At 42.1% G+C, this 12,839-nt stretch overlaps 2 protein-coding genes across 8 annotated transcripts in view; both read left to right on the forward strand.

Moving 5' to 3' along the window:
- LOC132826671 (carboxypeptidase A1-like) overlaps positions 1-5,185 on the forward strand; it is a 40,883-nt gene extending 35,698 nt beyond the window's left edge. The window contains exon 12 of the mRNA XM_060842716.1: positions 3,528-5,185. Coding sequence (XP_060698699.1) covers positions 3,528-3,715 — 188 coding nt within the window. The 3' untranslated portion in view covers positions 3,716-5,185. The remainder of the gene's footprint in view (positions 1-3,527) is intronic.
- A 7,096-nt stretch (positions 5,186-12,281) lies between these two features.
- The window catches only part of nrf1 (nuclear respiratory factor 1), a 73,434-nt gene continuing 72,876 nt past the window's right edge, over positions 12,282-12,839 (forward strand). For 2 of the 7 annotated variants that reach the window (XM_060842719.1, XM_060842722.1), the window contains exon 1: positions 12,299-12,363. The gene's annotated coding sequence lies outside the window, so the exon portion shown is untranslated. Of the gene's footprint in view, positions 12,364-12,839 lie in introns of all 7 variants that reach the window. The other 5 variants (XM_060842717.1, XM_060842720.1, XM_060842718.1 and 2 more) reach the window with 4 other exon arrangements.

The raw sequence follows: 12,839 nt of genomic DNA on the forward strand, positions 1-12,839 counted from the left end.
GCGTAAAGGGGTATATGTCTGTGAGTGTGTGTGTGTGTGTGTGCGCGCGCGCGCGCGCGCGCATGAACCCAAGGTCCCGTTGACACCATTCCCATGGGTACTGAACTCAGCTATCAGCCTCTGCTCGGCCACTTTGTGTTGTTGCCTGTTCCAAGTCCACCTTGGAGGATGGTCACCCGAAAGTCCGAGGTCATATGTCCCAGACCACTGAAGTGTTCTCCGACTGGGAGGCAACACCCTTGGCTGTTGATTATTGTGCAGTGTCTATTCATTGTTGCCGTAGACTCTGCTCAGTCTCGCCAATGTACCATACCTCAGGACATTCTTGCCTGCAGCATATCAGATAGAAAACGTTTGCCAAGTCACATGAGTACCTGTCGCATACATGATGGGTGGTGTCCCCATGTGTAATGGTGGTATCTGTGTTGACACTCTGACACGTATTGCAGCATCTACCGTGACAAGGTTGTATGGTGTTGTCCTGAAAGCCAGGCAGTTTGCTTCAAACAATGACCTGTTTGAGATTTGGTGGTTGCTTAAAGGCGATAAGTGGAGACATGGGGAAGATCTTGGTGAGGTGTTCATCCTCATTGATAATGTGTTGTGCGTGGCGAAGAACACGGCATAGTTTTTCCGCTCCTGGGAAGTACTGGACAATGAAGGGTACCCTGTCAGTTGCAGCTTGTGTCTGTCTCCTGTCGAAGTCATTAAGGTTTCTCACTGTGTCACGTCAGGAATGGCAGTTGATGAGTTGAGCATCGTACCCCATTCTTATGAGGGCATCCTTGGGTACTTCCAAGTGCCCGTCATGTTCCTCCTCATCTGAACAGATCCTATGTATGTGTAGGGCTTGTCCGTAGAGGATGGCCGTTAAATATGTTTTGGGTGGAAGCTGGAGAAGTGTAGTATCGTGAAGGTAACTGTGAATTTGCGGAAGAGTGAGGTGCTGAGTTGCCAATCTTTAATGGAGATTATGTGTCCAAGAATGAGACAGATACTAGAGAGTAGTCTATGGTGACTTTAATGGTGGGATGAAACTCATTGATATCACTGTGTAACTGTTCAATGTCTCCTTACCATGGGTCCAGAGGAAGGAAATGTCAATATACCTAGTGTATAGTGTTGGTTGGAGGTCCTGTGTAGAGAGGAAATCTTGTTCGAACCTGTGCATGAAAATGTTGGTATATTGGATTGCATATTTGGTCCGATGGCTGTACCATGTATCTGGATGAAGAACTGGTTGTCAAAGGTGTAAAACTTGTGGTCGAGGATAAAGCGGATGAGTTATAGGACAGCGCTCAGAGATTGGCAGCTGTTGGTGTTGAGAACTGAAGCTGTTGCCACGATGCCATCATTATGGGGGATGCTGTGTAGAGTGCTGAAATGGCCATTGTGATGTCTACAAATCAGAATTCCCTCCTTAACCAATCATCATATGCAGGGCAGGTGGGAAATAACCCAGACCTTCTAGCTCAGAGTCGAGAGTGTGGTGCTGGAAAAGCAGAGCAGGTCAGGCAGCATCCGAGGAGCAAGAGAATTGAGGCTTGGGCATAAGCCCTTTATCAGGAATCTCCTGATAAAGGGCTTATGCCCGAAACATTGATTCTCCTGCTCCTCTGATGCTGCCTGACCATCTGTGCTTTTCCAGCACCATACTCTCGACTTTGATCTCCAGCATCTGCAGTCCTCACTTTCTTCAAGCTCAGAAGACAGGACACTAGTACTGGGCCACAAGAGCCCAAACAATAGTGGAGAAAGTACACTTCCATGAAAGATTACAACAGCCCAGGGACACAAGTCTAGATATTTTCTAATCATCTGGCCCGGAGATGTTATTATACCTCACTGCAGCAGGTGAGATTTGAACTTGGACTTCCTGGTCCAGAGGTAGGGTTACTACCACTGTGGCACAAGACAGCCCTTAAGTGTCTGACTGAAACTAAGAGAAGACATTTAAAACACTTGTGCTGAATTATTGGCACTTCTCTCATTTATTAAGAAGCGCCAACATTTGTATTTCCTTCTTTCCTCTTCTGTATTTCCATTATCTCCGGTTTATTTCCAATCCTAAAGTGGCTGTGGGAAAGCACCGTGGAGAGGTCATGTGCAATGGCTCAGTTTTGGGTGAGGAGAAGGGGGACACCTTTTGTTTTGATAATGGTACAAAATGTGACCAAACCAAAGCAGCCAGCAATAATTAAGAAAACTGACAAAATAGTCAGCCTTACCAGTTTACAAAAGCATAACATCACCAAGTAATACCGACAGAAAATACTCATTAAATTGGGCTGACTGCTGTATTATGCACGTTCACCCCCTCCTGGTGGGATAACGCACATGCCAGTAGCAGGTTTCCACATGAAAATGAAAACAGCTGTCTGTACAGTGTTCCCATAGCAACTACATTTAATTCAGAGAGTTATGCCCTCCCTTCACTACTGTACTGAGGCATTAAAGCTTTCTCTTAACCTCATGCTGCAGTTCTGATTTTGTCAAGCTCCTCCATGCCCATTTCCCATGAGTTTTTTGCAGGCCTGCCTCAGAAAAAAACTTTTAATTTTTACTTCTCATGAATTTTCTTGAATCCACTTATAGAAAGAAGTGAAAGTCTCAAAACAGCATTAAGCATGGCACAAATAATCCACACATTAATACCCTCATTCTTATTTCTGGCTTTAAATCCATACAAATCCAGGCCTACTCAATCCATTTCTGTTCCAGCCAGAAATTGGGGCACATGTTCAGGTTTCCCCCATGAGTTTTGAGAGTATCTGCCAGCCTACAAAACACAAGATAAATAAAGGGTACACATTTAAGAGTATGTTCTGTTTTTCTCTAACTAGCAGTGGGAAATTTACAAACCTCTTTCAATCTGTACACTCTCCAAACAATTAAGCTCTGATTACCTCAGACATGGTTACTTGCAATAATCTGCCTTCATATCAAGCGCAGAGGAGATTTGCTGGAATGAAACCTAGATTAAAGTATTTCAACTCAGTATATGGACTGATGAAACTGGGGCTGTTTATCTTAGAGCAGAGAAATTAAGGGAGATTTTGATAGGAGTTTTCAAGATGAGGATCTATTTTGATACAGTAAATAAGGGAAACCCCTTAAAATGGTTGAAGAATAGGTGACCAGAGGACACAGATTGGAGAAAAATATTTATTCAGTGAGTTATGATCTGGAACACACAGCTTGAAGCAGGTTCAATAGTAACCTTTAAAAGGGAATTGCATAAATACTTAAAGTGGAGAAACTTGAAGAGCTATGGAGTTGCAGCAACAAGCGAGATTAAGCCCTGACAGTAAAATGGCTTCTGCATGCTGTCATTTCTGATTCTGTTATTACAAAATATCACAGGACATAAATAAATAATGCTATAATACTCCTGACAACAGCTGGTAAAAACACATATCACAGAAAGATTTCACCGGTTAGTTGAACAATTTTAATGCAAGCATTGACTGATTGGATGTTTGTATTTTGCTTGGTTGTCCATTTGAACGCTTTCTCTATCTCTGTAGGTGAAAGTAGTGGGAACAGCATTGACTGGAGCTATGACCAAGGTATTAAATATGCATATGCCTTTGAGTTGCGTGATGAAGGTCAATATGGCTTCAAACTTCCACCGAATCAAATCGTTCCCACGGCTGAAGAAACCTGGTTGGCCATCAAGAAAATAATGGAGCATGCTTCCAATGTCTTACCTTGATATTATCACTGCTGATTTAGAAGGCCAGTGCTCAGGGCCAACCAGCTACTTAACTGTATTGCTATTGTGTATCCTTTCTCCTGTATGGCTATAGATACAGAATTGCATTTTGCTATAATACTTAACACAACATACAGTGCAAAAAGGTGGAACCTCATTACTGTCACCTCTGCCATTGCAGATTTACATTAATTCCAGCTTTAGCGAGCAAATGGTTTGAGAACTTGCCTGAGTGACAGGGCTGACCTTAGCTTTAATATATAATAACTTGTTCACTGTTCAAATTGAGAGGTTATTCTAATCTGACAATGAGGGGTTCTCCAACCCTTGGTCAGGGTTTACTTCAATCTCAGAATATGTGTGTAGTGTTGAATTGTTCAATTTTTCTGTGTTTGTCTATATTTGTCTAGTAGGCGAAAGTGAGGACTGCAGATGCTGGAGATCAGAGCTGAAAAATGTGTTGCTGGAAAAGCACAGGAGGTCAGGCAGCATCCAAGGAACAGGAGAATCGACGTTTCGGGCATAAGCCCTGCTTCCTGAAGAAGGGCTTATGCCCAAAACATCGATTCTCCTGCTCCTTGGATGCTGCCAACCTGCTGCGCTTTTCCAGCAACACATTTTTCAGCTATATTTGTCTGGTTGCTATCTATTGACTGACCTGTGGGTGATTAGTTAAGCGTGGATGTGGTTACTGAGAAAGAGAAACTAAACTTTAAGCAACAGGAAGTATGAGAGCAGATCGTTAAAAGTATAGAATAAACTTATACCTCAGATTCAACATCTGAATGTATAATCTCCAAATATTTCCACAGAATAAAATACAACGAGGTAACTTTAATCTCAAGGGTATGTTTCAGTTGTACCACAATCTGAAAGTGCCTTCCATTCTCAAGACTTAGATTGGTAACAATGTCAATTCAAGTTTGTATATCATCAATTGCAAGATGAAATTATTTAATCCAACCTCAGGATTTAAGAGTTTGCAGTTCCATGAAAATTCATGATCTCAGAGTTTTGATTTGCATAAGACCAGTTGAAGGTTTTGCTCCAAATTCATCCTGCAAGAGTCTGCCTTAAATTTATTTAAAGATTTCACCTTTAGGAGTTTAATTCAATGACTGATTAAGGGTTTATCGTGACACTTAGTTAACATTCGCAGATAAAGAGGAAGAGCCTTACCTCTAATCTCATGCATTATAGCCTAGATGTTACCACAAATGTATGATTTAACTGTTCATCCCAATCTAGGAATTTATACCTGTACCCAATCTGACTGCTTAATTCTTGATACCAAACTCATCATTTTCCAAATAACCATATTTCAGTTTAATTCAAATCTCATGGTGCAAAGGGTTCACATCAATCTCAAATTAAGAATGTCTCAGAATGTTATTTACTATGCTTGGTGTCTAATTTACAATGCTTGTCAAGTATGTATTCATATAACATTTATTAAAAATAATTACCTGTTGATCATAAATAAAGGTGTGCTGTACATCTCTATGACTCTAAATCAATACCTGTCTGGTTTGTGATTGGACAGTCCATCTTTTTCACGGAATTGTTGTGGTGCAGAAGAAAGCCATTCAGACACCCTACTGGCTGCCCAATGAGCATTGGAAATTAGTGGCATTCCTTTGCCTTGTACATTGTTTCTATTCAAATAATCATCCAATGCTTTTTTGAATGCTTCAGTTGACTCTGCTTCTAACACACTTTCAGGCAGTGCATTCCAGATCTATTCACATGAGAAGTTTCTTTTTTCTGACAGCACATTTGCTACATTTGCAAATCTGCGTCCTATTGTTCTCAACCCTTTTCTGAGTGGAAGGTTTTTCCAATGTACTCTATCCAAACCATTTATGATTTTTAAAACTTCTATCAGACCAGCTCTTAGCCTTCTTCTCTTCAAAAAGACCAGTTGCAACTTCTCCAATCTATCCTCATAGCCAAGGGTATTCATCCCTGGAATCAATTTTGTCAATCTCTTCTTCACTCTTTCCTATGCATTCACATAGTTCCTATAATGTGGTGCTGAGAACTGTATAGTAGAGTCCAGCTGAGGTCTAAGGAGTGTTTTATATAAGTTCAGTGCTTCCTCCTTTTTCTCAGAGTCAAGTTGCATGCTTTATTAACTGCACTTTCCATCTGTCTTGCCATCTTCAGTGATCTATGCACTTGTCCCTCTGCTCTTGCACTTTCTTAAATGTTACACCCCAGGTAACCTGCCCACATTCTTTAAATCAAAATGCATCTCTTCACAATTCTCTGCATTGAACCTGATCTGTAACATATCTTCCGCCCTCCACCAACTCTATGTCCTTTTGGAGTCCTACACACTCCTCACATTTCATAATACTTCCAAGTTTTGTGTCATCCGCAATCTTGAGATGGTTCCCTCAGATCAAGATCTAGAATATTAAATAGAAGGAAAAACAAGGCTCCAAATATTAACTGAAAATAAAAGATGTTGGGGATCGCAGCATTTTTGAAAGTCCATGTATACCACATCAACAGTGATATCCTCATTGACGTCTGTTGCCTCTTCGAAAAACTCCAATAAGTTAGTCAAACACAATTTCTGCTTCAGAAAACTATGCTGTCTGTTAAAGAACAAGAAAATTTACAGTCCAGGAATCGGCCTTTTGGCCCTCCAAACCTGAGCCAATCCAAATCCACTGTCTTAACCTACCACCCAATTCCTAAGGATTTGTCTCCCTCTGCTCCCCACCTACTCATGCATCTGTCCAGATACACCTTAAATGAATCTACCATGCCTACCTCTACTAGTTCTGCTGGCAAAGCGTTCCAAGCATCTACCACCCTCTGTGTAAAGTACATTCCGCGTGTATCTCCCTTAAACTTTTCTCCTCTCACCTTGAATGCATGACCTCTCATTATTGAGTCCCTCACCCTGGGAAAAAGCTTAACTCCATCCACCCTGTCTATACCCTTCATGATTTTGTAGATCTCAATCAGGTCCCCCCTACATCTCCATTTTTCTAATGAAAGCAATCCTAACCTACTCAACCTCTCTTCATAGCTAGCGCCTTCCATATCAGGCAACATCCTTATAAACCTTCTCTGCACCCTCTCCAAAGCATCCACATCCTTTTGGTAATGTGGCGACCAAAACTGTACACAGTATTCCAAATGCGGCCGAACCAAAGTCTTGTACAATTTTAACATGACTTGCCAGCTCTTATACTCAATACCTTGTCCAATGAAGGCAAGCATACCATATGCCTTCTTGACCACTCTATCCACCTGTGCAGCCACTTCAGGGTACAATGGAACTGAACTCCCAGATCTCTCTGCTCATCAACTTTTCCCAAAGCTCTTCTGTTTACAGTATAGTTCACTCTAGAATTAGACTTCCCAAAATGCATCACCTCACATTTGCCTGCATTGAACTCCATTGGTCACTTCTCCGCCCAACTCTCCAGTCTATCTATATTCTCCTGTATTCTTTGACAGTCCCCTATGCTTTCTGCTACTTCACCAATCTCCGTGGCATCTGCAAATTTACTGATTAGACCAACAATGCCCTTTTCCAGATCATTTATGTATATTACAAACAACAGTGATCCCAGCACTGATCCCTGTGGAACACCACTGGTCACCTTTCTGCATTTCGAGAAACTCCCTTCAACTAGTACTCTCTGTTTCCTGTTGCTCAACCAGTTCTGTATCCACCTAGCTAGAACACCCTGCACACCATGTGACTTCACTTACTCTATTAGTTTACTATGGGAAACCTTATCAAAAGCCTTACTAAAGTCCATGTATGTGACATCTACAGCCCTTCTTTCATCTATCAACTTGGTAATTTCCTCAAAGAACACTATTAAGTTGGTAAGGCACAATCTCCCCTGCAAAAAACCATGTTGTCTATCACTGATAAGCCCATTCTTTTCCAAATATAAGTAGATTATATCCCTCAGTACCTTCTCCAGCAACTTTCCCACCACTGATGTCAGGCTCACTAGTCTGTAGTTACCTGGAATATCCCTACTATCCTTCTTGAACAGGAGGACAACATGAGCAAGCCTCCAGTACTCCAGCACCTCACCTGTGTTTAAGGATTCTCCAAAAATATCTGTCAGGACACCAGCTATTTCCTCTCTCGCCTCCCTCAGCAACTTGGGATAGATTCCATCTGGTCATGGGGATTTGTCCACCTTAATATCCTTTAGCCTACCCAACACATCTTCCCTCCTGATGTCAATGTGATCCAGAGTAAACAAATTTCTATCTCTAATCTCAACATTCATCGTCTCTTTCCTCAGTGAACTCTGATGCACAGTAATCATTGAGAATCTCACCCATTTTCTCAGGTTTAACACACAACCTTCCTTATCCTTATTTCATGCTGTTCCTAAACAACCCACATTTTTCTCATGCCTCCTGAGTGCCCACCGCTGAAATTAAACTGACTGATCTGAAATTGCTGGTTTTATCCTTACAACCATTTTTGAACAACAGCGTAATGTTTGAAATTCTCCAGTCCTCTGCCACCACCTCTGAGATTAGGGAAGATGGAAAAATTATTGCTAATGCCCCTGCAATTTCCACTATCACATCCTTCAACATCCTGAGGTGCATCTCATTCTTTCCTGGTGCCTTGCCAACTTTAAGCAAACATAGCCTATCTTCCTTGTCAATTTAGAAATCTTTGAGTTACAGTGCTTCCTCCTCTGTCTCATTAGCCTGGGTAACATCAATCTCTTCTGTAAAGACAGATGCAAATATTCATTTAACATCTTAGACATGCTTCCTGCCCCTCTGTAAACCACTTCTTTGGTCCCTAATTGTTCTTTGTCCTCCTTTTACCTTTTTTTAACTATTGATGTAACTATGATAATTTTGGGATTCCCCTTTACATTGGCCATCAGCCTTTTCTCATAATCCCTTTCTGCTTCCCTCATATTCTTTTTCACTTGCCTCTGAACCTTCTGCATTCCTTTTAGTCCTGAATTGTATTTTCTATCTAGCATCTGAGCTTTGTGTATGTGTGTGCAGGAGCAGATATGCTCAGTTTTTTTTTTAGCTGGTTTTTCAACCAGGACCAGCTGTATGTTTTCAGGAGTACTCTGCATAGTAACAATATCTTGACTGGTTCCTGGGCTAATGGCTACAGATTTGTGTTTAGACAGTTTAGTAGAAACAGCCAGCCTGTGATAGAGAAATCATCCTATTCTCTCTCCATTCTGAGTGGAGAAGTAAAAGAAAATCCTGAGCAGCTGGCTACTTCCTCTACAAATTCCCATCTTGAAAAGGAAAAGGGAAAACCCACCTTCAAAGACACTGAATAGTGAAGCCTAAACCTGTGAATGAAAGACTGAGGATTGATGTGTCCACAACCTTATTTATTATGTTCTGTGCATTCACATACATGCACAGTAAACCTGATCACGACTTCATTATTTTTTCCCTTATACTGATTTCATCTATAAGCTTACTATTTTCATTGCTGGTCTTATTTGTATAAGTACTTTGTATATCCTAGCATTCCTCTCTAATATTCTTTCTTCATTCCCACAAACAAAATTAAAGTCCCCCCAATGCAGTGGCCATCTGTTCATTTGACAAATCATTGAAATATCATTCAAGGAAGCTATAGATATCTGCACTGCAGCATTATTTCATGACAATGGGGTGGCACAGTGGCTAGGACTGCTGCCTCACAGCACCAGGGATCTGGGTTCAATTCCGTGTGGAGTTTGCATATTCTCCCCTTGTCTGCGTGGGTTTCTTCCCGATGCTCCTGTTTCCTCCCACAATCCAAAGTTGTGCAGGTTAAGTGAATTGGCCATGCTAAATTGCTCATAGTGTTCAGGGATGTGTAGGTTAAGTGCATTAGTCTGGGGTAAACGTAGAATAGTAGGAGAATGAGTCTGGGTGGGTTTCTCTTCCGCGGGCCGGTGTGGACTGGTTGGGCCGAAGGGCCTGTTACCACACTGTTGGGATTCTATGATAATTTAGACCTATCTCCAGTGTGTAAATCAGTATTCATTGAACTTATGAACTCAGCAGCTGTGCAGTTGAGTTCAGTTTCGATGACACCATGTACTAGCAAATAGATGGTGTTACCATGGGATCTGCACTAGGCTCAGAGCTCAGAAATATCGTTGTTGAATTCCACGAGGAATGGTTCTTCGATGGAATGACGTTTACCTTCCTGAATATATCTGAAACATTGATTATACACTTGCAATATCTGAATCCACAGCAGTGAGAATTTCCTTCCATGTCTTAATTGTTTCCATCTACGTGGACTTGAAACAAAAGCAAAATAGTGCAGTTGCTGGAAAACTTAAACAGTAACAGAAAGTGATAGAAATATTCAACAAATCTGACAGCATCTGTGGAGAGAGAAACAGATTTAACATTTCAGGAGAGTGACAGAGTACCCCTATACCAGAACAGATGAAAAAGGGAGATGTAATAAGTAACAGCCCTTCCATAATTGTTCTTCTTCCTCTTCCCCGGTTACATTTATTATATTTGTATTTTTCCTCAGATCTGACTAATTGTCATTGAGATGAAATGTTAAGTCTCTTTCCTGTTGTTGAGTGTTTCTTGCATTTTCTGCAATTTCACCAACATGGCTCTGTGTGGCCAAGTGGTCTGTCATGAAAAAAAATCAGTTCTGAAGAAGGGTCATTAGATCTGAAATGTTTGTTCTGCTTTCTCTCTATAGGTGCTGCCAGACCTGCTGACCTATTCCTGTTTTTGTTTCAGATAGGGAGCAACTGCTTCTTCTCATAAAAGGATTAAGAATATGAGGGCACAGGCACAAGGTAGTTTGCATAAGTAAGTTTGTGACAAAAACCTTTTCACACAGCAAGTAGTTAGGCTCCAGAACGCATGGCTGGAAACGTGGTGGGACAGGTTTAATTGAGTACAATCCACAGGAATAAATCAATAACAAAAATAGGAAATGGATGTACTGGTTGCACTCGACCGCTCTTTTGCGGTATACAGGTCAGACCATTTGGTGTTATTCATGTGTTTCAAGAGAGCATTGGATTCTTATGGAGAAAAGGAAGTTGAGCAGTATTAAGTCATAATTCTGATTCAAGAGAGCTAGTGCAGGCAAGTCAGACTGAATGCCATTCTTCTACTCCATACAATTTTGTAGCTTGTGATGTTTTTAATGAGCCTGTTCAGAGGATCTAGGCTTGGTGGATCTTGAACCCAGAGCTGCTGGCCCAGCAGTAGAGACACTAAAACTGCACAACAACAGCCCTTAATTATGTGATTCTAGATACATTTAATCAATCTGTATTGCCATACTTATCTATGCTATTAACCTGTGATATGCCTGCATAGTTCACAAGACAAAGCTTTTCACTGTGCCTCGGTACACGTGACAATAAATTCAATTCGATAGTAGGACAGTCAGATTATGACACATCTCTGGAACTCATGGGACCTGAACCCAGGCTTTCTAGCCAAGAGATAGGTAAACTACCACTGCACCATAAGAGGTCCCAAAAGGAAGAAGGGAGCTTCCCTGGCCAACTTGTATATGTTTTTAGCTGAAAATGTGTTGCTGGAAAAACGTGGCAGGTCAGGCAGCATCCAAGGAGCAGGAGAATCGACATTTTGGGCATGAGCTCTTCTTCAGGAAGGGCTTCCTGAAGAAGGGCTCATGCCCAAAATGTCAATTCTCCTGCTCCTTGTATGCTGCCTGACCTGCCGCGCTTTTCCAGCAACACATTTTCAGCTCTGATCTCCAGCATCTGCAGTCCTCACTTTCCCCTGTACATGTTTTTAATCGACCTGCTCAGGGACATGTCTGGAACAAATGGAACGTGAACCTGGGCCTCCTGGTTCAGAGGTAAGAATACTATTACTGTACCACAAGGCCCCTTTATCTATACTGAATCTCGTGTTAGAACCACCACAAGGCTTGTCACACTTTTGTTATAAATAAAGAAACTATGTTTCTTATTTTAATATACATTTGATATATCACCCTATTTGGGGACGTTAGTAAATACCTCTGGACCTGGGTGCCCTGGATCAGAGGTAGGGACTTTACTACTTTGCCACAAAAACCCATTCAAATCTGACAATTCAAATATTAAAACTTGTCAAACTTTCAGAAAAGAATTTAAGGCAGCAGTAAATTCCCTTAATCAAGGATTTAATTACACAACTATGGACCAGGTGGGAGTTAAACTTGGGCCTCCTGACTCAAAGGTAAGGACATTAGCAAATAAAAACTGAAAGAACTGTGAATGTTGTAAATCAGAAACAAAAACAGAAAATGCTGTTAAGGCTCTGGCAGCACCTGTGGAGAGAAATCAGAGCTAACGTTTCTGGTGCAGTGACCCTTCTTCAGGGACATTGTCAATTTGACACAAAAGCTTCCCCCAAAAAGCTCTACTGATTCTGGTTCCATACCATCCAATTCGATGGTAATGAGCATGCGTACCAATAGGGGCTGGGAAATCGGACGTCAAGCCTCTGCGTCGCCACGTGCTGCGTGCTCCCCTGATGCGGTGGGCGTTTACGTCACCGGTTAGTGCGTGCGTAGCTGAGGGTGAGCAGGGTGGGGGCGGGGAGGGGCCAGGTTGGAGCTGGCAGCGCAGGCACAGAGAGACCGAGTTCCAGGCCATCGGCGCAGCCGCTCTGAGGTTAGTGCTCACCGCGCATTCTCCAAATTTCAGCCCTGGCGCAGTCGCAAATCGGACCCCAAAAGCCGCCCGGTCGCTGAAACGGGTGTTTTACTTCATAAAAGAGCGAGAAAGAGTCTCGAGAGTCGCTTTTAGACGGCGGGGAAGAGCTTAAATCTCAAACCAAGAGGGCCTAGGCCGCACTAGGCCTGTCTGTTGGCAGGGCTGGATTTTGGCGGGACTAAGGGAGGAGGAAGAAAGGAGTGCGTGCGGGAGGGGGAAGCATGAACTCTTTCAGCATTGAACTGGCTGGAGGGAAGGAGCAGATGCTTAATCCTAAAGCCTGGGCCCTGTCCACAATGGGGCCGCTGTAAATGTTTTATTTTGAAAAAAAAGGAACTCATGCCTTGGGGTTTATTCTCGCAACTCTTAAAATATTGCTATTCAAAATGGGTCCCCGATCAAGTGTTTAAGCAACCTGCTATAACCCAAAATAA

Source organism: Hemiscyllium ocellatum, chromosome 23 (assembly GCF_020745735.1).
Source record: "Hemiscyllium ocellatum isolate sHemOce1 chromosome 23, sHemOce1.pat.X.cur, whole genome shotgun sequence".
Lineage (NCBI taxonomy): Eukaryota > Metazoa > Chordata > Chondrichthyes > Orectolobiformes > Hemiscylliidae > Hemiscyllium > Hemiscyllium ocellatum.